The sequence below is a fragment of the Eptesicus fuscus genome, chromosome 11, assembly GCF_027574615.1.
Source record: "Eptesicus fuscus isolate TK198812 chromosome 11, DD_ASM_mEF_20220401, whole genome shotgun sequence".
In the NCBI taxonomy this organism is placed as follows: domain Eukaryota; kingdom Metazoa; phylum Chordata; class Mammalia; order Chiroptera; family Vespertilionidae; genus Eptesicus; species Eptesicus fuscus.
Window position 1 is genome coordinate 46,264,412 of NC_072483.1, and position 26,709 is coordinate 46,291,120.

Consider the following 26,709-nt stretch of genomic DNA (forward strand, 5'->3'; position numbering starts at 1 on the left):
GAGGTAGAAACATTAATGATGAGAATTACTGATCGGCTGCCTCCTGCACGCCCCCTAATGGGGATTGAGTCCACAACCTGGGCATGTGCCCTGACCGGGAATCAAACAGTGACCTCCTGGTTCATAGGTTGACGTTCAACCACTGAGCCACGCCGGCCAAGCCAAGGATATGTTTTTTATTGATTAGAGAGACAGAGAGGGAGGTGGAGAGAGAGGGAAAGAAAGGAACATTGATATGAGAGAGAAACATGGATCTGTTGCCTCCCATATGCACCCCGACTGGGGATCAAACTTGCAACCTAGGTATGTGCCCTGACCAGGAATTGAACCCGTAACCTTTTGGTGTACAGGGCAATGTTCCAACCTACTAAGCCACCTGGCCAGAGCTGGCTTCCTTTTTTTTTAAACTTAATTGAGGTTTAATTTACCTGCAATAATAAGCACCAATTTTAAGCAGATGCTTTGGTAGATTTTGATGGATGTATACACTATGCAGCTACTACCAAAATCAACATGGAGACATTTTCATCACACAAAAGATCCCTCATGCCTGTGTGCAGTCCTCCCCCACCCAGTCCCAAACAACCACTGACACTGATCTGTTTCCTGTATATACTCATTTTGTCTTTTCTGGAATTTTCTCTAATTGGAAGCATACAGTAAGTCCTTTGTTGTGCCTGGCTTGGATATGCAGAACATCTGGCATCCTTTGTCCTAGTTCTCCCTTTAAATAACTATGGGGTACAACCTAAGTCTTTTGAGACAAAACCTCTGCACCATCGCGATTTCAGTAAGGGCACCCATCTGTCCCCTCCCGCTCCATCAAAGTCCACACAGGCCTCTGTACCTGAGGTTACTGATGCAATTGTGCTTATTACCCCGACTTTTGAAGTCTGCTGTGAGCTAGGCCTCTTCCGTAGGAGAAAATAGTATCACACTTCCTAATCCTCCCTCTGTGCTGCTAAGGACAGGGCAGTGCCATCCTTTTGTTAAATTGAGATACTGTTCACAAGACCATAAAATATCTGAGTAGCTGTCCTAACAGGATCTAAACCCTGATGGCAAGAGCAGCACACAGGACATAATCAGGGCTCTCGAGTCCTCTGTCACTTAACTTCTCTGAGCCTCAGTTTATTATCAGTGAAATGAGGAGCCTGAGAAGATTGTAAGAGCCTTCTGCCCCTCGAATGCTGTCCCCTTCCTGCTCTAAGTGCCTTCTCAGCCGTGGCTACTTTATTTCCCCAATTTTCTACAGACATGAAATAGAAAATGAAAGTCACGATGATAAATGCCTGAAAAATAGCACTTTCTGTAATGAGTCCAGTGCAAATAAACTTGTTGGCAGCATTTAACCCCATGGAGAAATTGAGATAAGATTAGGGATATGAGTGCAATTACTGAATGCAATGAATCTGACTTTCCTGGATAATGACGCCCCCTTGTCTTTGCCTCCAGCTGTGTCGCCAGTGCCTGGGCCTGGGTCTCGGAGGGCATGAAGTCTGCGGCAGACCTGCATCAGTGAGTGCTCCCACCCCAGCCTTGCTCAACCCGCAAAGGGAGTCAGTCGTAAATATTTAATGTCGGTGTGCTACCATACTCCACTTCAACCTGGCCATAACACACCATTTTATTCCCCGAGAAAATAATTTGGAAAGTAGATATAAATCCTAATACTATACTTGTGTCTCTTATGTTCCATTTCCAGAAAACTTGGCAAAGCAATTGAGTTGGAAGCAGTAAAACCAACTCATCAAGTCCTGAGTGTACACGAGAAGAAGAGAAAATCAGTGAGTCAAAACCTTTCTCCCCTGTTTAAGCAAGATTTCTGTCTTTGGCTCAAGAAATAAAAGGTGATCTAAAAATGATACTAGATTTCAGAAATTTGTCATAAAAATAAAAGAAGCTCAAAAAGTTATGTACAAGGATGTTTGTTAAAACACTTTTGTAATGGTGAAAAACTGGAAATTTCTTCATCCAAAAGTAAATTATGATAAATTCAAGCAATGGAATACCATGTAACCATTAAAGATGTTATTATAGAAGAATTTAATGACTTGGGGATTTTTTTTACTACACAGTATAAAATTAAAAAGCAGGATTAAAAAATATGTCAAAATTACCTCAATTTTGTAAAATATGTGTATATATACAAATGAAAATACCTGGAAGAATCCCCCCAGACTATTAATATAAATTATCTCTAGACAGGAGAATTAGATGTTATTCTTATTTCATTTTTTGGTACTTTTTGTATTTCTGCTGTTTTTCAATGAATAGATAATCCTTTTATAAATAAAAAAATTATAAACACATTTTAAAAAAAGAAATGCTGTGCTCTGCTTATCAGCTTGGAATTAGGTAAAGGCAATAATAGGTATAAATCCTCAAACAGCCTGCAATTGAAGAAAAATAACTAAGCAATTCTTTCAGAGGCATAGTGTATTCTCTAGAGTTTGTGTAGCTTTCCTGCTACAGTTTCATTTGTGCTCATTTTTCTTTTTACTCATGTGTCATACAGTTGTTAAACACTTTTAAATATATTTTCAGGCAACATAGGGGTGTTCCATAAAAGTTGCTTAGCTCTGATAGGGGTGGGTCATGGGCACTATTTCAAGACCAGGTGCAGGCCAGAAGTTCTGAAGCAATGACAGGTGATCCTTGTGAAGGGAAGTAGGTCAGTAGGATGAGGGGACTTGTAAAAGCCTTGATGGCAGAAAAATGATTTTAAAAAATTTATTCAAACTCATTAAACTCAGTCAGGAAATGGAGTTGATGTTTGTGTGGCCATACATGTGTTTTTACCAGAACGGATGTTCTACTGAGGGCTAGGGTGATGGGGGACATTTGCAGTAATTACTAGAAAGCAATATAATCATCTACCTTTGCAAACCAACTTAATAAAATCCAAACACAAATCTATATTTCATTAATTGATAAATATTTAACACCATATTATAGTATGATAATTACTAGCATTTCCTTAGTACTTACCACAAATTAGTAGCAATGCTATGATCATTATCATAGGACCTTAGATAATTAAGGTCATGATCCTTCAAGTTGCTGTTTTAGTTTGAAATCTTTTCAGCTTTGCCCCATCCCTGTGGCACCCCCACCACCCCTCCCACTCTCACACAAAAGATAAAAGATTAGAATTTTTTTAAAAAGTGAACTCGTCCCACACTTCAGCCACATACACAAATCATAAAGTTATTTTCATTGTATTTGTTATATTAAAGCATATATCCCAAATTTAACCAATGGGAAAAAACCAAAGTGCAGTATTGCTGGATCTCCAACTGGTTGAATAATGTCTGATCTGTGGGTCTGGGGAAAGGTGAGTGGTCCAGGAACCAAGGTTCTGCCCTAACTAAAGTTCCACCTCCAGGCAGGTTGCCTAGATCCAGTTTCATCATTACTATTACTGTCTGATTGGCTGTTTAAAGTGAGGGGAAGTTAATTATGATTAAGAACTCAATCTCTTTGAAATTAAAACAATATTCACTTCAGAGGCAATGAGACACTTAGTAAAATTAGCACTGTTAGGACTGATGCCAATTCTCATGGTGTTAAGGTTGAGCCACATGGAATGATACTGAAGAGGAATGGTGGGATTGGATGTGACACCAAACTATGCAAGATCCTCCTCCACACAGACTGTGCACATTTATGTTGCTTTCATGGGGTTATGTGTTAGAAATAATTATTTTACCAAATGCATTCAGGCTAAATTCTGTCGAGAGCTTCTTGATAGGGGAAAAGATAGTTTGGCTACTTTTCTCAGGAAATATGTCCACTGTAGGATTTCTATGAATTGTGATAGTGATTGCATGACAGCTAATAAGCCAGCACCATGACTCAACAAGAAAACAGCAAAAAATTTTTCCTTTTTTTCTCTCCCATAGCTTGATAACGAAGTTGAAAAGACAGCAAATCTTTTTATTAGCAACTGGAATCAACAAATTAAGGCAAGTAACACAAATATCTTCTGTGTGAACGCAGTTTTTAGGGTTGGAGTTTTTTTGCTTTTGCACAAATGTGATAATGTGTTTTAGTGTTAGTATGTCTAAGCACTAATTGAAGAGAAAAATGCTTCCTCTCCTGAGTTATAGTATCTTTCAACTCAACCAATGGAAGAGCAGGGCTCTAAATATGGTAATTTATAGCCAACATTTACATAGCATTTATTGTGTGCCAAGAGCTATATACTATGTATTTTATTTATCACAGCAACCCATTGTGGTATGTGACCTTGCATTGTCCCATTTTAAAGATGGGTGAGGAAACTGAGATACAGAGAGGTAAATAATTTGCCCAAGGTTACAGGGCTGGTTAATGCTTGAGCCAACAAGTGTTACAAGTTGTTGGGCTCCAGGGTCACTACGCTTAATCATTCACCATACTGACTGCCTCTCTGTATAATTAGCAACTTCGGGCAAGTGGCAAATACTATCTGAGTTTTGGTTTTATCTTGTAGGGCGTTTGTCTCACTAGTGAGAGTGCCAAAGGCTGGGTAGTGATACATAAAGGGAAATGCATATAAGTATTGATTCCGCCAGTCTGTGGTCCACTTCTTGTGCACCGCACTGCACTAAGATGTGGTTCTTGCCTCCAAGCAATTTTAAAATTCACTGATAGGCAACATGTGCAGGAAACAGTGAATGAATTCTAAGGAAAGGCATTATGCTCTGGTGTGAGAATGTAGAACATATCATTAGAGATAGTAACAGATGGAACCCATATGTATGTGCAGAAGATTATTCTGGAACAATCCAGTTGAAGAGGAATTCATTTTGAGTAGAAAGGACGAGAGAGGGAATCTGTCAAGAAAACCCAAGGACCCTCTTTGAAAGGACTTGTGCTACAAAAGTTGAAATTCTCCTTTTTTATTTCCAAAGTGTCAGATCCCAAAGAGAACAGTCGCAGGTACACAGCCACCCATGTATGTAAATAACCAGAGACGCCCTCCGAAACAGGCAGCCCATGTCAGCCCTCAGTGTTGCCCCTGAAGCTTCTGCTGAAAGCAAAGGCTCCATGAGATCAAAGACATCCCTAAGAAATGCTTGAGATAAATGAGTTTCTATACCCACAATAGAAGTGCTGCTAAAAGTAGGCTGGTGAGAATCACATTTAGAATGTACATTTCACAGCCTCGTAAACAGCATCCAGTCATTTGTTTTTAGTTTTGCTCTTGATTTTATAAACTTTCTTAAGCAGAATTTGTTTTTAAAAAAATCCATTCTCTAACTATTCAGCTTTCGTGGGAAATTCAATATAATGGACCAGAAGGGAGAAACCATGCTCCACAGTTGCAATTGCTTTCAAGAACAAAAAGCATCTTTTGTTATTTCCAAGTTTTCACCAACTAATTTTTCCAAATAAGAATAGATTTCATTTTTTATGAAGAGTGACAGAGAAATTAGAGAACATTAAAATTCTTGAGCTGGAGTAATTTTCTCCCCAGTTACAATTCAAGGGATTCAGCATGTCAGTAATGAAGTGCAGTCTGTCCTGGGGACACAGATGTTAAGCCTTAAAGGGCCAAAGCTCTTGCCTCACACTCTCGTTTATCTGTGGACATGTGACTGAATGAAGGCAGAGGAAGAAGGTCTAGGAGTGTCTTGCTCCTTGAATTCCCCTTTGTAGAGACCATATATTTAGAGACTTCCAGAAGCCTTTGCCTCTGATTCCTAAGGAAGGAGAGACCTGCGCCTTTCCCTTCATTATCTGGTTTTACGGTTCTTGAAATCTTCAGGTGGAAACAACTACACAGTCTTTCAGTCAACCCCGTTTCTTAAACAGGCTGAATCCAATTCAAACTGAATTCTGTTTATTTTATCTCTGGAGCATCACCTCCTGCCAAATTGGAACTGTTGGAATAGAAAATGATTGCCTGAATCATGACCCACTCTGAGGTTGAGGCATCAACAGAATAGGGGGACTTTGAATGTTTCTTTCTTCCCAACTCTCCCCACCTCCACCCTCTTCCCACAATGCAGGTCATATCACAAGATGCCAGGCAAATGCCCAGCTCTCAAGCCTGGTCATCAGGTGGCACAATTCCCCCTTTGCTTTAAGTTTTAAGAAAGCGTCTTAAAGCTACCTCGATTGTGGCCCAGGCTGATTTAAAAGAAATACGGGGGCAGTCTTCCATGTTTGTTGTGTTATCCTTTCTTTGTGGTAGAGCCCTTCCCTTCCTTCATGTTAGCTAGAATAACATTTTGGAGGCTTGCAGGCCTCTGGTGATCTAGCAAAATGTATAATCCTCATGAGTATACCCACTGTAATGAAAAAATATACAGTGATTCTCAGGGCAAAACATTAGCCATTGCAATATTTTAGGCAGATTTTGAGGTAAGAGCAGAAATAAAGAACTAAAATCATTCAAGCTAGCACATAAACATTATCTTGTTCCAGAACAGAATATTTTTTCTCTTGATACCCATTTTTGCTCCTTTTTTCCCTACTTTTCTGTATGTTTTTTTTTTTGACTCTAGGCCAAAAAGAAATTAATGGAGAGTACCAAGAAGCATGAAGCACTTTTCCATCTTATAGAGAGCTCCAAGCAAACCATGACTGACAGGGAGAAGCAGAAGGTAACGTGTCGTGGCCAGCTGGATGCATGAGGTTTGGTGACGGATGGGCTCCCGGCCCTTAGCTATGAATACAAGAACACGGGCTAATTCCCCCTCTGTGCGGGGTCTCTGCAGAACCTAGTGTGGCAGAGTATCAGAATCATTCCTGGTCCACATATATTTGTAAAAGGTATTATTGACAGATGACAAATTAGACCAGTGGTGTCCACATTTTTCAATAGGGAACCCTATTGTTAAATATCTCTCAGCTCATACCCCAAATAAGTAAAAAATATATAGACATATTCATATTTATTGTATAGTCTACTTTACCTATGTCATATGTAATAATAGTACTTTATAAATTATACCAATATGTTATGAACATTATACAAAACAAAAAAGTAGAAATGTTTGAAGGATGAGGTAAAGATGAAGTAATATTTTAAATGATTAGCTAATCTTATATTTACATAATCATTAAGTGACAGCTCCGGCATAAATTACACACTTTGGGAAAGGTTCAAATTTAACCATAGTAAATATAAATTCGTGTTTCTGATAGTCCTCTTGATAATTTTAAATGTTTGGGCCACCTTCTTGTCAGATCTCCGTAGCCCATCCCAGTTTTCGCCTTTTCACGCGGGTGAGGACGCGCTCATTACCAGGAGCAGGAGAGAGCATCGGTTCCTGTGGCTTCATTATGCTGATAGTGTTCATCTTAGCACCAAACTGCAGCTTCTTGGCAGAAATCTTTTTAAGAGATTTGTGCATTTTGTGTGTATTACCCTAATTAAAGCTAGATAGTAAGTCTATAAATCCACATGACACAGACACCTGTCAGTGGCCACATGTCCCAGGATGTTGACACCTTTTCATGTTGTAAAATTCCCCCTCAGCCTCCAGGACACTTCAGAATCCACAGCTGTCCGTGTGTTGGGATCAATGTCAATTCGTATATTAAATAAGAGTAAGCTTTAGGCAAAAATGAACACAACCCCAAAATAGATTATCTTGCACAATTCTGTGGTATGTGCTGAGAATGGAAAGCTTTGAAATCATCAGTATCTTCTCCAAAAGATGGAGTCCCCCTAAGTCAATGCAGGCAGCACCACTACAACCCAAAACATCCTTAAAAGAAAATGGTCATTGCAAGTTTTGCTATTATTTCATCTGAAGAAACTATTAGTTGAATAACTTAAATTCATTATAAGCAAGATTTTACAAGGTTATTTCTTCACACATCAATCTTCACAGTTTGAAATAATCATAAGTATTGAATAATGAGACAGCTTCCAAGGAGGGGAAACCACAGTATGTTTAAATGCTAAGCACCAGGATCTGTGGGCATTTGAAGCCCACAATAGAAGCTGTTCTTTTTTCTTTAAAAAAAAAAAATACATTTGTATTGATTTCAGAGAGGGAGGGAGAGGGCGAGAGAGATAAAAACATCAATGAGGAGAGAGAATCATTGATTGGCTGCCTCCTGCATGCTACCCACTGGGGAATCAAGCCTGCAACCTGGGCATGTGCCCTGACTGAGAATCGAACTGTGACCCACTGGTTCATAGGTCAATGCTCAATCACTGAGCCACTGCAGCCAGGCTAGAAGCTGTTCTTTATTGATGTCAAGCTAATCTATAATAATAAAAATGTAATATGCTAATTAGGCCAGATGTCCTTCCTTCAGGACAGCGGGCGGGGGCAGAGGCAGAGGTGGCAGAGGCCCCTGGTGGTGGGTAGATGCCAGGGCCAAGGCCCTTGCATGAATTTCGTGCATTGGGCCTCTAGTCCTATATAATAAAAAACTAATATGCTAAGTGTCCGGTCGTTCGGTCATCTGTTCAACCAATCAAAGCATAATATGCTAATGATATGCTCAACTGTTCGCTGTGACTGACCACTATGGGGCAGACAGTCGACCGGTCGACCAGTCACTATGATATGCACTGACCACCAGGGAGCAGATGCTCTGACTGGTTGGTTAGCTTGCTGCTGAGGTCTGGCTGATCGGGACTGAGCGAGATGGGCCGGACACACCCTGGAGCCCTCCTGTGGTCCCTCCCTGGCTGGCCAGCCTCCTTCATCCCTCCCCGGCCCTGATCGTGCACCGGTGGGGTCCCTCGGCCTGGCCTGCTCCCTCTTGCAATCTGGGATCCCTCAGGGGTTGGTAGAGAGCCAGTTTCAGCCTGATCCCACAGGCCAGGCCGAGGGACCCCACTGGTGCATGAATTTGTGCACCGGGCCTCTAGTAAAACAATAAAAAGCATGGGCAGCTAAGTGGTGAATTTCCTCTTCCTTCCCTCATTAGAAGCTTCCCTGGGAGACTGAAAACTACAGTCCTCTCTTGCCCTCCTTCAGCTGGTCCTGTGATCCTAAACTTTGGCTGTCATTACCTCACAGACCCGCACCGTCTTCAGCGCTTTACCTGTTAGCTTTTTTTTTTTTTTTTCAGTACTGAAGCTAAACAGCTAAGGCAGCATTCATTTTCTCATCTCATGCAGAAGTGCTTGTGAACGCCAGCCTGAGCTGAGCTGCTTCCATGCCGCTCAGCAATTCTTCCTGTTTCCCTGCTCAGCAGTCCTTGTTCTCACCAGAAGCTGATCTAAATCTCCATTCTCCTTGCACCTCCTTCCTCACCACCCACTCTCAGCAGACTATCTTGCCTCCTACCTCATGGAGTAAATAGAAATCAGCACAGCCACCTGCCTGCTGACGTCGTGTGTGCAATGAGATAGGCCGATTCTCTACATGCTCCGTTTCCCATCCCATCCCCTCTCTCAGAGACACGTCTCTTGATTATTCCCTTCTCCCCTATATCTTGGACATGCCCCTCTCCAACAATTCCTTCCCATCAGCCTTCTCAACTCCCCCCATCTTGGGAGAGTCAGGAGAGTCAGGGAGACACCTTTCCATGACCCTATTCCTGTTCCTCTCCAGATATTATTATCTCTCCTCCTTACAATAGGATTTACTGAAAGAGTTGTCTGTGCTGTGCCCTCACTTCCTTATCTCCTATTCATTCCTCAAACCACCCCAGTCAGCTTTCCTCACCATTCTACTGAAAGTGTTTTTGCCGAAAACAATGTCATCCTTGTTGCTAAAGCCAACGGGTATTCCCAGTTCTTACCTTATCTAACTTGGAAGCATTAAGCATTGTTGATGACTTTTCCAATCCAGAAACAGTGTCTTCTTTTAATTTCAGCAACCTCTCACTCTTTTGGTTTTCTTATCTAGCAATATTTTTTTAACCTTTTTTACTGACTTCCCTTCTTCTGCCTGGCTTTTATGTACTGCTGCTCCTCATGGTTTCTCTCCGGGGCCTCATTCTGTCTTATTCTGCTTGGTATCTCTGATGTCTAACCCAGTAATCTCAATATTAGGTACTCAAGAAGTAACTGGTATTCATTAAACATACTCTCATGGCTTCAACTAGAATATCTATACTGGCAATACCCACACTTACATCTTCAGCCCAAACCAGTCTCTAAACTGCATTCTGGTATGTCAAAGCCAACATCCAAAATTGGAACCATCACTTCCCTCTGACAAAAATATTATTTATTCTTGTGTTTTCCATATCTTTGAATATCATCATTCTCCATATCATCCCAATTCTAACTCCTAAACCAAATACTTTTTAAATTTATCTGTTTGTATTTGTCACCACTGCCACTACTCTCTCCCAGGCTGTCATGATCATTTCTTAGATTACTGTAACTGACAAGTTGGTCTCTCTACTTTCTGTGTTGCCTCTTTCTATCTATTTCCCATATACAAGTCAAGCTGACTTTTCTGAAACTCAAATCTGAGCATATTATTCTTCTTTTAAAAGCCTTCAAAGTCTTTCCAGTGACCACAGAATAAAGTACACACTCCTTTATGTGGTCCTTAAGAGCTTCCCTGACCTTTGCCTGGTTTTCAGCATCATCTTTTGCTATTCTCCCTCTCAAACTGAGTGCTTTAACCTCACACACACACAAGAAAAATTTTTTGGTATCATGTCATGCTCACCAATTCCTACTTTATTTTAGGTTTACTCACACAAGGACTATTTCTGTGAGCACCCAGCTATGTGCCAAATCTCAGCTTTTATGTCATTGTAATTCCAAGGCTAGTTTAGGCGCCTCTCTTATATACCTAAATACTTACATCACCCTGGGCTCTATCCCACGGGGTAGTAATGTGGGTCCTTGCTAAAGAAGGAGCCCATCCAGTTCCATTTTCTACTTCCAGAGCCTAGTACCTGACACACTGTGGCACCCAGTAAATGTTTGATGAGTGCATGAAATATTTGTTCCGGGAGAAAGAAAAGAAGAAAAAAAAAAGTATGCAATCTTTGACAAATTTTAGTAAAGTTTTCTGAAAAGTTCCTTAAATAAAAAAATGTTTTTTAAAAGTTCCTGAAATAAGAATGTAAGAGTTGACATTCTTTTTTTATATTGATTTGGGGTTATTTGCTATAAATTTGCTGGGCAGAAACTTCTAGTCGATAGCTATCTAGTGCAGGCTGATGAATGTGAGGGGTCATCTCAAAAGTAACTTTGTTCTCATTGCTGGAAGTCTGAGTATTCTCGGTAAGAATCTAAGGACATAATTTAGCAAAGTATAGCCATGGCGCACTTTCGGCGCTTTCACTAAATTGTTATCAGATTAAAATTCACAAGCTCATGTTTCTATAGATAAATGTGATCCATTATACTTGACATACAAAACCCAGTGTGTCCTGTGTAAGTCATACATCAGAGCCCAGGGACAGTTGAATGGCTAGTATATCAATTGGAATAATAAAGTGAGTGGTGTTAATATTCAGAATTTTGGATGAATGTTCTTTATTACTGAAACGTTATTCAAAATGTCCTTAAATATAAAGAGGGTCATTCTTAAAAGCCTTTGTCTCTGTCCTTGAAACTCCTGTGTAAGTCAGAGGGATCCTGAGTGCTCCTTAAACTCTGGTTTAAGGACCATTTGCATCAAAATTAACTGAGGAGGTAGTGAAAATTCAGATTTTCTGATCCCACTACAGAACTATTGAGTCAGTATGACTACTGTGGGGCCCTGGAAATCTGCAGTTTTACAAGCACCTTGGGTCATTTCTAGGCATATTAAAGTTTGAGAATCATTCATGTAGTACAACTTTTTCCTTTCTCAGAGACTTTAAATTACTTGTCTGAGCATTTTGAGAATCGATTTCAGCTACTCTGGTCCAGAGAGTTTTGTATTAGTTTGATTTTCCAGAAGATTTCACAACCAGAATGGTCAATTTCGGTGACTGGCAAGAGGGGGCTCTTTGGGAAGGAGCAGATCACTGGGGAGTAGGGTGCAAGGAAGGCATTTGTCAAGCTGTCCATAACTTGCTGTGAACATTGACATGTGTCTCGCTCAGACTCTTCACCAGTAATAGTAATACTCACTATGAGTGCTAACCCAGGTCTCAGGCAGTGCACCACCTGCCTTACCGACTTCACCTGCTTGAATCTTCAAAGCAACCCAGTGAAACAGGAGTATCACTATCCCCATCACATAGATAAGAAAACTGGCTCATGAAGGTTAAATAATTCACCTGCAGGACTCTAATCCTGAAATTTGATTTTGAAGTTATACTGCAGAGTTTATAGAGTGAAAGTAAAGTAAGGTTATTGGACCTTACTGGATGATAGCCAGGCCTCATCTTAGTTCTAAAAGTTATATGACCGCACATTTCTCTACCTGTCCTGGTAAGAAATGCCGGGGTTGAAAGGATTTACCAAATGAGACTACAGAAATTGTTAGTAGATCACAGTCTTGAATTGGAGGTTCCTGATCTATACTTGCTTCTCCTCATCTGTCATTTGGCCTCCTCCTTGATTAATGAATTTGGGCACATCACATCATATTTAAGCACCTTGATTCCCTCATGAAAAATTGAAAGAACTGCACTGAAAGGTATTTTGGTTCCCTTTCAGCTCTGACATCCATTTTTTTTCTGAAAGATCTTTGATTTTGTTGTCTATAGCTACTCTTTATGAATTTAGCTGGGAGATGAGAAACATATCATTGGGGTGAATGACATTATATGGAATTACAATGGGCTTTCCTAAATGTGTTCATGAATACGTGACTCTGATGTTTTACTTTAGCTCCTCAATAAATTGAAAAAATCGACTGAGAAATTGACAAAAGAAGATGAAAATTATTACCAAAAAAACATGGCCGGCTGTTCTACCAGACTGAAATGGGAAAACACGCTAGAAAACTGCTACCAAGTAAGTTATGCATTCACTCTTTTTCTTCTTCCATGGAGTTTTGTGTGGCCTTGAAAATGGAGATCAGATCTGTAGCACATGACCTGATGATCTCTGCCCTTAGCTGTGGCCCTCACTCCTATTGTGACTTTATACAAACGACGTTACTTCTCATTGTTGTAATTCCTCCATGGATAAAATAACCAGTGAATATTTATTGAGTATCATTGGCCAGGATTCTGGTCCTACGTTCTCAATGGACACAATAATGCTCAGCCGATTTCGAGAAGTGCTGCCAAAGGAAAGTGTAAATGCAGGCTTAATGATTAGGTATTCAGAAATGGGTTTTAGGCCTGGAAGCTGATTCATACAGTATACACTTAGAGAATTTCTTTGTATGTCAGACATTGTGTTGGACACTGGATATCTATAGCAATGAATAAAGTACCATCTCGATACTTTATGGGGATGTGTGCAATTTAGCAGCAAAGAAGACATACAAAGGAAGAATTCAGTCATCCAATAAAATTCAAAAGGTATGAACATGCAAATCATAGAAGGGAAAATCAAATTACTAGTTAACATGTGAAATGATGCTTATCCACTTGGCAAAAATTTTATTTATTTTATTTATTTTTTTAAAATTTATTTTCAGTTACAGTACATTTAGTAAAAATTTTAAAGTTATGATATGATAATTTAGAACTATATACCTAGGGTGCTTGTTATGATTCAGAGTCCTGAGCACCCCCCTAGACAAGGTGGATCATAGAAGTTCTGAATGACTTTAGGACAGGGTCTAGGCGATTGCTAGGCATACTAAAGTTTGAGAGGTCCTGCTCTATAAAGAGCATATTTCTTTCATCAGTTTGATGAATACAAGCTCCTCAGGTAATGTAAACTACAAGGCCAGGACAGCAGTAGGAACTGAAAAGAATGAATAAAGAGTGTGAATTAGCCTGGCCACTGTGGCTGAGTTGGTTGAGTGTCAACCCATGCACCAAGAGGTCACCTGTTCAATTCCCTGTCAGGGCACATGTCTGGCTTTTGGGCTCAATCCCCAGTAGGGGGTGAGCAGGAGGCAGCCGATGGATGTTACTATCTTTCCCTTCCCCCCGCCCCCTGCCTCTCTAAATTCAATAAGAACATTTTTTTTTTTTAAAGAGTGTGAATTATCATGATGTCTTGGCCTCAGACAGATTCGAAATCTGCTGTTTCTTGGTAACTCTGACAACACTTTCTTCGTATGTGCTACATTGCACTAGAGGACAGTTTTAGTCCTTCTCGAGTATCTTGCTTTTCTACTGCCTATTTTATTAACACACACACACACACACACACACACACACACACACACACACACACACAACATAATGGAAAGCAATAATTCATTATGTGAGATATGGACTTTCCCTTTGCACAGTGGAATTAATCTCAGCCTCTTTTCATGAGTGAACATACATCATTTTAATGATTTCCCTGAGATGTAATTAAAATCTGTTAAACATTACCATCTCCATCAAAAGACCCTGGTTATTCTAGTCTCAAACTGATGCTGTGGTTCAGCACTTGCCAAAGTAAAGAAACCGCTGCCCACTAGTGATGCAATGTGTTCCTAATCCTGGCTTTTCTTTTCTTTCCTGTCCTTTGCTCATCATGGCGCTAAACTAGAACAGCTGCTTTCTATGGCCTTTTCTGTCCTGTAAAGTCTCTTGCTTTTTGAAGTTGTCCCACTTGAGGTCCAAACCACTGAGCAGAATTTGTGTTATGTATTTGTTAGGAGGCATGTGGTTTCTGCCCTTTGAAGAAACTGTATGTTCGATAGGCTGCTCTTCAGTGTCTTTAATCCTGTAGCTGGGAGACCAAGAGCGCCTGGCCACATGCAAATGGCTGGTGCCTGCAATTTTGGATAAAGAATCAGGGGACCAATACCAGAAACAAAGACGAGTATTTGGTGCCCATTGACTTACAAAAGTTGTGCAGGTTCTAACTCCACAAAGAAGGTAGGTGGCCACGGGGAGCAGAGCTCCAGACTTTCTGATTCAAATGTCAGGACACTTGGCACAGGATAAAAATTTGCATGTGATTGACAAATATGTTCATGGTTATTGCTTGAGCCTGTATACTGATAAACAAAATGTGGTATACACGTGCAAAGGAATATTATTCAGCCTTTAAAAGGAAGGAAATTCTGACATATACTGCAGGATAAGACTTTTTGCTAAATAAAATAAGCCAGACACAAAGGGACAAATACTCTATAATTCCTGTTATATTAGCTAACTAGAGCAGTGGTTGGCAAACTCATTAGTCAACAAAGCGGCAAATTTATAGAAGACAGAAACTAGAATGGGGGTTGCCAGAGGGGCTGAGAATGGGAGAATTAGGAGTTATGGCTTAATGAATATACAGTTTCAGTGATGCAAGATGAAAAATGTTTGGAGATAGATAAGGGTGATTGTTGCCCAACATTGTGAATGTACTTAATGACACTGCACTACACATTTAAAAATGGTTACAATGGTAAATTTTATGTCATGTAAATTTTCCATAATTAGAAAACAAGTAAATTTAAAAATTTTTTTAAATGACTGTATACTATAGATGAAATAACAACAGAATGCGAATGCATATGGATCAGGCCAGTGTGCCCTGCAAATGTGCCACAAAGTCAGGATGGGAGAAACCAATAAGCTTTGTGATTTCCTCACCCCCACCCTATCAGAGGCCTTGAGATGCAGTCCATCCTTCTTGCTTCCTATGGTAATGTTACCCACCAATTTGCCCAAAACTTTCTTCATAAAAGACTATTGCTGGTGGCAGTTACAGGAGAAACCAATCCTCTGGATGAAGGAGGAATCCCCAGGTCTTGTCCCTACAAAAACATGATGAGGAGCATGTTGGCTTGGACACCGGCCACCTCTGTCAAAGCCGAAGTCCTCTGGGTACATACCAAGCTGCCCCCACAGGCCGGGAATCCCCTGCATACTCCACCTGAACCAGATTTCTCCCACAATGCCTAGCTGCTGAACTTCTTTGAACTCCCTCAAAACAATTGGTCAGCAACTCAGCTAGTAGTGAGTGGCAAGAATCTAATAGCTAACTTTTCTGAAGTGTTAAGGGCTAACAAGGTAATGTGACCTCCCTCACTTTCTTATTTACCCTTCCAGCTAAAAGGTATGAAACTCCCAGAGTGGAATTCTTGTCATTCCACTCAAAATAGGGAGGGTATATTTCCACCTTCAAGCAGTGGTCTCTGACCCCCAAGTCTTAATTTAGGCCAGAATTATGAATTGATCAGACTTTGGGGTCTGCTCATCAAATAGTTTCCTGAAGCAGAGTATTTGTGCCTCACCTTTGCCCCTGCAGAGACTAGCAGAATTCCTTCTATGACTGTAAACCTAGAAATACCTAGTTTCTGACTACATTTTGAAGATATAGACATGGGTTTTACTGGGCTTCACTCTCTTCTCTGGGACTTACAAATGCTTTTCAAATCATTCTTTTTCTACCCTTTCTTTGTGAATGTCAGATAACCCACAGCATCCACCTCCATGCCTTTGGGTTAAAACTCCTGGGGAAAACATGCGATTCAAATCAATTCTAATGGAAGATAAATAGGAGAGAGGCCAAATCACATTCCTGTCCTGAGAATCTCCCCACCACAGTTTGGGTATGACATAATCAAGAGGCACAAACAGGACAATTTGCTCAGATGGGTGACTTCAGTTTTTCATAACTGGTTGATCTTACCTCATTTTCCATTCTTTTCAGAACATCCTCGAGCTGGAGAAGGAGAGAATTAAACTTTTATGTAATAACTTGAATCAGTACACCCAACATATTTCTGTTTTTGGCCAAACCCTGACCACGGTGAGTAGTAAAGATTTCTCCATTTCTGAGATGCATGGTAAGAACTGGCAGGGAACAGTCTTCAGCAACCTTCTTCTGCTTCCCTTGGCTCTGCAGTGCCACACGCACATTCACGGGGCCATCAGCAAGATCGATGTTGAAAAGGATATCCAGGCTCTCATGGAAGAAACTGCTGTTTCATCTACAGAAAATAAATCTGAGTTCCTATTAACCGATTACTTTGTAAGTATGGATGGAAGGAAGTTCCATTAATGGGGAACCTTAGTCAGGTATGGAGGGATTCCTTAAAAAAAATTTTTTTTGAGAACAATTGTAAAGGAAACATCTTGTGTGTTTTTAATGGAAAATATTGATTTTTTTTCCGTGGTTCAGATAAATTAAAAATAGTGTTGTTTACAAATAGGCAAAGGAAACATGTCTGGAAGGGAAGAAAGTCAAACAAGGGTTTTTGACTGAATCTTCATACTTGGTCTTCTATGAGAATAATGCCAGGCACACATGTTTCATGACCTGTAAATAATCACTGTCTCATCTTGGTTGTTGTTGTTGTATAACAAATCACCCCCAAACTCAATGGCTTAAAGCAAGCATTTATTATCTCACAGTTTCCGTGGGTTAGGAATCCAGGCGTGGCTTAGCTGGGTGCCTTTGAGTCCCTCAGAAGGCTGCAATCAAGGTGTCAGCCAGGACTGCAGGCATCTCAAAGGTCTACTGGGAAATGAGCCACTTCCCAGGCCTTGGGTCCTGGTTGACTGCTTGCTGGAGATAATATTTCCTTGCCAGGTGGTTCTCTCCTTAGGGCAGCACACATGTCAGCCTGCTTCCCCCAGAATTTTGATCCAAGAGAGACAGAGCCAGAATGCCCAAGATAGAAGCATAGTCTTTTATTAGCTAATCTCAGAAGTGATACCTCGTCATATTTTATCTGTTAGAAGCAAGCCAGTAAGTGCAGCCCACGCTCAAGCTGCGGGGATTACACAAAGGCATGAATCCTAGGAGGTAGGAAGCGCCAACATTCTTCACGGTCCTTTTCTTTGAAAAGCTTGGACCAAATCACAGAGGCTAATTTTGAGGGGATTTGGATGACTCTACTATGTCATCTTTGCTAAAAACAGATCAGTGTGCCTGGTCAGAGCCCAAGCATCTTGTTTCTTAGCTATCTTGGAGTAAGTTCTTTGTCTTCTGAATTCCTGACAACTTTTCCCTGGGCCCTCTGCTAGATTTCATTCAGACTTCAAGGGCCATGTTGGGAGGCTTATCTTTCTCTGTATAGAACCAACCCACTGGCCATGTCCTCCTGTAGGATTAAAAGAGTAGCCAAAGTCAATATCCCAGGATCCACACTCAGGGAACAACAGATGAGGGACGAGAGAAAGGCAATTAGATCTGGGCACAGCAGTGAGCCCAGCAGCTGGGAAGGCGACCAACTTTTCCTTTCCCTACCTTCCAAATAGCAGCATGTGACCAGCTATTTCTAAATTGAATTCTTTTTTTTTTTTTCCTACCTTGGCAAAGGCAAAGCAAATTAACAATAGCAATGTCTTTTCAAAGCAGAAGTAGAGGTAGAGATGGGAGCAGAAAGGGAGACTGGATTATAATATGAAAGCCCTTTCTTTTTTTTCTCTTCTTCCAAATAGTGTAGGTGATCCCTGGGATGAGAAAATATACAATAGAGTATATCTATTACTTTATTAAAAGGCTAATAAAAATGTCCCTATAGACTAACCTATCAATAAAATAAGGGTCATACTCCTTGAAAGTTTGACTAGGCTCATATATATATAAAAGGCTAATATGCAAAGTGTCCCCTCAGAAGTTCTACTGGGAGACTGGGAGTTTGATCGCTCACTATGATGTGTGGTGACCACCTGGGGGTGGTGTGGAATGAAGGAAGGCCCCAGCCAGCAGCCAGGGAAGGAAAGCCCTGGCTGGCAGCCAGAAGGCCCCAATCAGCCCTGATCGCTGGCCAGGGCTAGGGACCCTACCTATGCATGAATTTTTGTACCAGGCCTCTAGTTGAAATATAAGGAGGCAGCCATGAGGGATTATCTTTAATTGATGCGCTCATGGAATTTTTGGTTTCTCTGAAACTTCAGTGCACCAGAACTAAAGACTGCATGTCTGTTATTTAAGAGAATGTCTTCAAATGGAAAAATAAGATTTTTTTAATAGCCTAAGGCCGTGGTCGGCAAACTGCGGCTCTCGAGCCACATGCGGCTCTTTGGCCCTTTAAGAGTGGCTCTTCCACAAAATACCACGGCCTGGGCGAGTCTATTTTGAAGAAGTGGCATTAGAAGAAGTTTAAGTTTAAAAAATTTGGCTCTCAAAAGAAATTTCAATCGTTGTACTATTGATATGTGGCTCTGTTGACTAATGAGTTTGCTGACCACTGGCCTAAGGCAACGTGCCTCCAAAGTCTGACTTTATAGTCATGGCAGTACGTGTAGAGGGACTTTTATGTAGTGCTATGAAATTTATATGGGCAAGAGGTAAGACAGGAGAACAATCCAAGAACAAATATTGGAGGGCTGATGACCAGTGTGAAAATATTTATAAGGTCATTGTAAAGGCCGTGTTCAAAGATGGTATCTATAGTTTTATATGCCTCCTCCAATATTAATCTTCTTTCTAACAAATATTTGGAAGAGAGGAAGAATTTAAGAAAGCTAAAGGATAATAGTAAACTCTATCCTTAAGTTGAGCCAGTAGTGATCTATCCATAGAGATACATTTTTGAGCAATAGGTGTCCCCAAGCAGACCAAGTGAAGTCCTGGACTGGTCTGAGAGCCAGATTATAATGTGTGTTCCTCCAGCAAGGAAGGTCAGGGTTGGAGTTAGGCATCCTTGGGGTTTAGTCAGAGCTCACCAGGGGGTATGACATCACCTTCAGCTATAAAGAAACTTTTTATAATTATGTAATACACAACATGTAAATAAAATATTTTTACCTGTACATTACATTTTATAAAGGCTATTCATGTTGCTGTAAGTCCTCAGCTTCCCTTTCTTCATGACAATCTATCTAGAGCTAACCTTCCACCAACATTTGGGATCCTAGTTTGTCTCTTTCCCTATCAGGTAAGTCCTGACTCCCTGACTCCCTGACTCCTTCACTTCCGTCTTTTGTCATTCATTTCCTCTCTCTCTCCACAGGTTTCTCTCCCTCTGCTATGTGTACAGCCACCTTTCCATCTGACCCTAACATCCCCCATTTTTATTCAACCCTTGAAATATGTATGTGAAAGTTCAAATTTTGTTAATGGTTCTCCTAGCCTATGTGATAAAACCTCTACTTCTTTCTGCCCCCAAATCTGGCCTAACCTACCCAGACAACTTTTTCTTCTACTGTGTTTGCTTAAGCAACTGGTCTATTTACTGTTCCTGATACAGTTCCCACAGTCCTCCCTCTGTCCTTTGCTTGAGCCAATTCTTCTGCCTGGGGCACCCTTTGTCCTCCTTCCCCTTGACTGAAAAATCCCGGTTTAGTCTTAGAGCCTCCTCAAAGCCTTTGTGCCCGGGCCCTGCCCTTGGAGGGCCACACATTCCTGTCTGCTCCATTCATGAATGAATGTGGCCTTGAATTGCTAGGTCTCTTATGTTATGCTTCAAGGTCTACCTAAATTATAAACCCACTCTGGGAAGAGCATTTGTGTTTTTGTTCAGGTGTCCCCAGTAGCCAGCAACACAGAACACAAACATTTGTTCAGCTGGTTAAGCAATCCTAGCTTGAGGCATATATGTGATACTACATGGGGACCATTAAAGGACTCTAACTTGAATAAAGATAGAGAACAGTGAATATACGACAAGTATATTTACTTATCAAGAAACTATGAAATAGCTACAGCAAGGCTCATCCTCCAAGAATAATTTGTTCTAAAGAAACTGCTCAGCTAGGTACTTACAAGTTGTGAACAAGGAGATGTTTTCTTATTGAGCAGGTCTGTTATTGGCTATTTTTATTTTTTTATTTTTTTTACTTCCAGTTAAAATTAAATAGTCAGTGAAAGTCTCAGTGCAACTTGGAGAGAAAACTCTTTTTTTTTCCCTATTAAGTTGTTAAATATCCTTTTTCTCGCCCTAAAGGAAGAAGATCCTAACAATGCAATGAATAAAGAGAGACAAAAGTCTTCAATAAAATCAAAACTGTTGAGACTGCAAAGAGATATTGAAAAAGCCTCGAGCGACCGGGAAGGTGTGTAATATCTCTGTGAACGGCCTGATAAGGGAAAGTATTTTCATTGAGAGTTGGGTGATCCTGCTTTTGCTGATTGACACAGGGATTATCTCCTTTAAAGAATCACATGTCAAACCTAATTTGTATGAATAAAGAATTTTTTTAAAAAAGAAAGGAGAGAATAAAAAACCAAAAACTACACTTTGGTCTATATGTGAGAGCTATATAAGTTCCATACCACCTTTTCCAGAAATGTAGCATTTAAATAAACAATATTTTTGTTGATTTTAGAGAGGAAGAGAGAGGGAGAAAGGGAGAGAGAATCATCAATCGGTTGCCTCCTGCCCGCCCCACATTGGTGATCAAACCCACAACCCAGTTTTGTGCCCTGACTGGGAATTGCATTGTGAGCCCCTGGTTCGTAGGTCAATAGTCGACCACTGAGCCACGCCAGCCAGGCAGAAATGTAGCATTTTACCATGTTCTGGCATTGCTGAAATGAGGGACAATTCGTTTGGTTTAAAGCATAGTAAACTGTGCACGGGGCTTCAGGTTTTCTTCTCTGTTTCCTTTTAAACTAACTCTCTAAATGGTGTAAAGATCATTCAGATTAAATCCTATCCTTAGAAGGGAGGCCCATTAGGATGTGAAACCTCTCTAAAGGGATGCAGATAATAAAAACGACTCCCCACTTGTGACCGTGACGTGTACAGCTTATTTTATGTGAACCAGAACAACCTATTGCAATGGAGTACTTGACAGGAAATCCTAGAGAGCAAAAATGTTTCCACATGTAAGTATCATAGCAAGGGAAAGGCTGACCCTGTGGTAAATGTCAGGAATCCACCAGGAATGGGTCAACAAGGAGGATTCATGAACTCATCTAGGAAAAAATATCAGTCAAGTCTCTTTAAGCATCAACCAGCATTTCTCACATTTCATTCAATGAAGGTAAAGGTCACCCATCCAGTAACAACTACCTACAGAAACAGCTCCAGCCATTTCGGAACCCCTTCTGGGCTCAGCTGTATCCCCCTGGGACAGAAGGATTGGTGACTGAAAACATGATTTCATTTTCAGGACTCCGGCGAATGCTCAAAGCTTACTCCAACAACTCCTTCTCAGACCCAGAGAGCCAGAAAAGCACAGCAGCCTTAATGGAGGAGGTAAATATCGGCAGAGCACAGTTTCCTAGATTTAATGATGAAAGAGTTATTTTTAGAACGCTCGTTTTCCAGCCCATTTGGCCGCTGTTTGCCTTTCCGTTCTCATGACAGAACAATCTAGTCTGAGGCGTGTAGGGTCAGATCCTTGGCAAGGAGTTTGAGGGATCTGGAAAAATCCAACTACTTAGAAACATTTGCTTTAGTTTCTTCCTAAGGTGGAGGGTGTGTGTGTGTGTGGTGGGGAAGTGCCTAGAATACAGTTCTCTAAAATAGAATGATTCCTTCAGGGTCTGGAAACCATGGGTACTTGTAACCCAGTTAAGAAACTTGACCAAAAACACAGGTTCTACTTTCAGAAAGGCATGTATTTGCATCTATCTAGCTCTGCTGTTTACAGGGACCTGGGATAACTTCAGTTTTTGCATCTGTAAAATGGGGATATTGGTACCTACCTCAAAGGGTTTTTGTGAGGATTAAATATTATTTAGAAAATGCTAGCATAGTGTGCAGAGGCAAGCTGAAAATGTAATTATTAATTAAAATGCTGTTTTTCATTCATTCCTCAACTAACATCAGGGTCTTCTGAGAATAACAGGAGGAAAGAAATATGTAGGGATTGATGGACAAGGTGGCAACTTGGGAGGAATCCACATTAAAAAGGCAATTAGCAAAGACCCGTGAATTTAATATAGGAGTAAAAACAAACAGATGCTAGTACCCATGTGTGCAAGATACGAGTTTTCTGCTGTGATTAGAGTGAAAGGATGGTGATGGGTTATCTTTTCTGAGAAAATTTCAGGAAGAGATAAAAATCTGTTGCAATGTTTGGAAGGATACAGGAAACTGGACATGCTTCTCTTATCTTGAATATAGCCTAATTCTCTTACAAGTAGGTACCTAAAAATTCTGTCCAAACAGGCAATTTCAGTAGTTCTTTGGTGAAAATAGATGCATACAGGCACAATTTATCTGTTTCTTAGCACAGGCTTCCTTCATTTGGGTGCTGTTGCAGAAACAAACCTAACACTCCTTGTGAAGAGAAAAGCCTGAATTCTATTCATTTGCAAACAGAGGTCTAACATATTTGCAATGACACATGGCCACGATTTTTATGAAATTATAAAAGACTGGGACATCTTCTGTGGTAACACAAAATATTTAGTTAACTAATTCAATGCAAATAACATTTACCAAAATAAAGTCAAGTGAGAGCACTTTATGATGGCATTAATTATAAGTTTATTTGTTTGGTTGTTCCTGCACAGAATTTTGTCATTCTTGTTACTAGCATAGAACATGTATTAGGATCATTTGGGAACACAATTGGACTGATTCACACAGTGGAAGATGCGAGGAGGGAGGGAATCTGACCCCTAAATTCACAGTGTTTGTGATCTAGTGAAGGAACAAATGCAAGCCTTCGAATAGTGGGTGCCAAATACCCCTGTTATTTCATTATATGCCCCTGCATCTGTTGGAGGGAAACTCGTGATATTGATAGATTTTGCGTTACCTAGGGAAGTTTTTTTGCACTAGGACACTCTGTTTCATTTAAATTCTTCCTAATTCACTGTTTTTTGGTCCTTGAAGTGCCATATTTGAAGCAAAAAATGTTGGTAAGGCATGTTCTCTGAAAAATTTGTAGGTATTGACTTTGGATATGGGAAGGAGACTTGCTCTGTGATGCTCTCAGATGCACAGTAGGTCTAATGGTAGAAGGTATGGGGGATAACTTTAGTTTTGCATCTGTAAAGTGGGGATATTGGTACCTACCTCAAAGGGTTTTCAATGCAGTGGATTGTTCTAAGAATTAGAGACCTTTCTCATCAATTGGAGGTGTCTGGCAGGGATCCTAGGGTTAGGAATCCCCATGCTGGACATATGGGAAAGGGAGAGGTAATGGTGAGGAGGAGATTGGATAAGCAGGCCCCTTCTAATACTTGGATTCTGGTTTTTTATTTACCCTGATTGGACACAGCCTGACAAAGAAGTCATTTTAAAGTTTATAGTTTAAAGTCAAGTAGAGAACAGGAAGAGCCTAAGAATGTATCTTAAGCTTCAATCCTTATTTTTATAATTAAAATATTTCTTCTAGTTTTGAGAATTGTTACTGTGAACTTTCTGTGTAATACAAGGCCTCACCTCTTCAAGAAAAACAGTGAACCTTAACCAAAATAATAAATAAATAAGCCCGGCCTCCCATCGTTTTAGTTTGATTCTACAGATAGTTCAACCCTATTCACAGTGTTGAGCAACGATGACTCAATTGCCTTTCCTTAAGGCCTCCCAAAAGCCTACCTTCTCAGTCAACACTTATTATTCCCTCTCTCATTCCTCAGCAGAAAATTGGTTAAAGCCTATTCATTGCTACAAAATACTGAGTAATAATCTACCAAGGTTTCTGGTTTACTCTGCTCACATGAGTCTAGAATAAGACACACTCAACAACTAGGGCTTTCCTCCAGGAAGAGGGTCCATTGTTTCACTCAGCATTGTCTGTGTATATCTGCATATGAGTTGAATGTGTAATTTTTTCGATCTCTTTGTCATTTTGGAAGTTATCCTGATATCCTTTTACCCATGCAGTTGTGCCTCATTTTCTAGAAATTTACTCACAAGGCCAAATGATGTATCCACAGACCATTTTGAAACTAGACCTGATGCAAGCAAATGCCTATAAACTGTCATCAGTGTTAGCAGAACTTGAACAAAGACCTCAACCCAGCCATCCTTGTAGTAACTCCATCTTCAAGCGGAAAGAAAAGGTAAAAATTTAAGAGATTGGTTATAATTTCTTGACTAGGCTTCCTGGGTGAAGTGGCTTAAAGTAGCATCAGAGCAAAAACGCTGTAATGAATTATGTATGCCACATGTCCCAAATCTCAACTGCAGAATTTTAAAATAAATTTAGTTTCATTCCTTTGAGAGGAGTAACAAGAGCTAAACACAACTGAATACATTCTTTGTATACTAAACACGGGGAGTTAAAAACCCTTTGGATTCTTTATTCTTCCTACTCATACCTTAACTTTATCCTTTGTGCTTTTATAGTAAACTTTTTATTAAATTGAAATATTATATTCATACAGACCTGAATCATAAGGTTTATAATATGCATTAGTCTCATCCATTTATCATACCACACAATGTAGAAAATGCATAAGCATAATTTTTAAAAATCACATACATGTATTTTCCCAGTGTTACCCTCTTTAGGAATTGGTGGTGAACAGTGAATATGCATGGATTAACTACTGCTTGTAGCTGTTTTCCATTGCCTATCAGAAGGGGGTGCTATAACCATTTTGTTATAAAGGGACAATTTTCTTTCTAAGAGACTCAGAGCTGGAAAATGGTCTCAATCAAAAAAGAAAAAGAAGGAAGGAAGGAAGGAAGGAAGGAAGGAAGGAAGGAAGGAAGGAAGGAAGGAAGGAAGGAAGGAAGGAAATGGTCTCAATCATTTAGACAGAGCCATATAATTAATTTGCATTAAAGCCAATTAAAGTTGAATTTGTAGGAGTAATGCTGTGAATGTTATCATTTTGCCTATGTGTAGGTCAGAATTGCAAACACAGGCTATAAAATACGCTAATTCTCTAATTCTGAAAATATTAAGGCTTCAGATACAAGAAAGCTCTATATAAGAGTTTAGGAATGTAGTTAATGCTTTATTTATACCCTCTTCCAAAAAAATTACAAAACAAATTCCTAAGGAAAACAGCTACAGAAGAATTATATTTCATGAATACTTGTGTTGTTAAAAATGACTGTTTTCAAAAATATTTATCTGAACAGCAGCAGACCCATAGTTATGTAAGAATATCTCGGCCTTTTCTGATGAAGAGATCAGAGACTATTGTAAGAAGGGCATCTTCTGGTGGGCAGAGCAATCCAAGTTCTTCATGTGCAGGTAATCCCATGCTCGGAATAATTTTGGGCTAAGTCCTATCAGTAAAGCACATTGCTATATTTACCTTATTTTTTTTTTAGAGACACATGGATATATATCAGCTCAATGAAATCTAAATTAAGACTGATTAATTTGTTAGACTATGTAGCTTTCTGTGCAAATTTAATCCGAAAAGTGTGAAGAAGCCAAGAAGAGTGGGGGTTGGGAAAAGAATTTTATGAGGTGACTGGTTCCATGTTATTCAGATAGCCTGCAATTTACAGTGCACACGATCACCCCTAAGCCATTGGGAGGAACTCTGTCTCCAGACCCTCCTCCAAACCTCCATGTGAGAAATATGCTGATCCCAGGCCTACTTACCCCATTTATTCAGCTCCCTGACTTTAGTCATTTGTCCATCCACACCCTACTACCTTTTGGTGCTTACCTTTCAACACATACACACGCGCGCATGCACATTATTGTCCCTCATAGTTCAGCTATACTTACCATAACCTTGACTCTAGTTTCTTGATTAGAAATTGGTCAAAAGAAAAAGAAAGAGTTCCAATAAAACCCAGGACATTATGGTCCACATGTATATTGGAGACTCACTGTGGCATTGATGATAAGAAGTACCTGGTCAAAGTGTCCCCTATCCATACCTAGAAGTACATGGTCAAAGTGTCCCCTATCTATACCTGAATGAAAAATCTTATGTATATCTTCTAATACAAGCATACAGCAAGCATGCATGCCACACATACTAGTCAACTGATGTTAAGTTCATGTGGAAAGCAAATA

At 40.1% G+C, this 26,709-nt stretch overlaps 1 protein-coding gene across 3 annotated transcripts in view; it reads left to right on the forward strand.

Annotated features, from left to right (window-relative positions):
- The window catches only part of NOSTRIN (nitric oxide synthase trafficking), a 49,938-nt gene that overhangs the window by 19,512 nt on the left and 3,717 nt on the right, over positions 1 to 26,709 (forward strand). The window contains exons 4-14 of one of the 3 annotated variants that reach the window (XM_008138607.3): positions 1,456 to 1,518; positions 1,706 to 1,787; positions 3,906 to 3,968; positions 6,498 to 6,596; positions 12,695 to 12,820; positions 16,574 to 16,672; positions 16,769 to 16,894; positions 20,760 to 20,868; positions 21,931 to 22,016; positions 24,656 to 24,781; positions 25,812 to 25,926. In XM_008138607.3, coding sequence (XP_008136829.2) covers positions 1,456 to 1,518; positions 1,706 to 1,787; positions 3,906 to 3,968; positions 6,498 to 6,596; positions 12,695 to 12,820; positions 16,574 to 16,672; positions 16,769 to 16,894; positions 20,760 to 20,868; positions 21,931 to 22,016; positions 24,656 to 24,781; positions 25,812 to 25,926 — 1,094 coding nt within the window. The remainder of the gene's footprint in view (positions 1 to 1,455; positions 1,519 to 1,705; positions 1,788 to 3,905; positions 3,969 to 6,497; positions 6,597 to 12,694; positions 12,821 to 16,573; positions 16,673 to 16,768; positions 16,895 to 20,759; positions 20,869 to 21,930; positions 22,017 to 24,655; positions 24,782 to 25,811; positions 25,927 to 26,709) is intronic. The other 2 variants (XM_028141059.2, XM_054723105.1) reach the window with 2 other exon arrangements.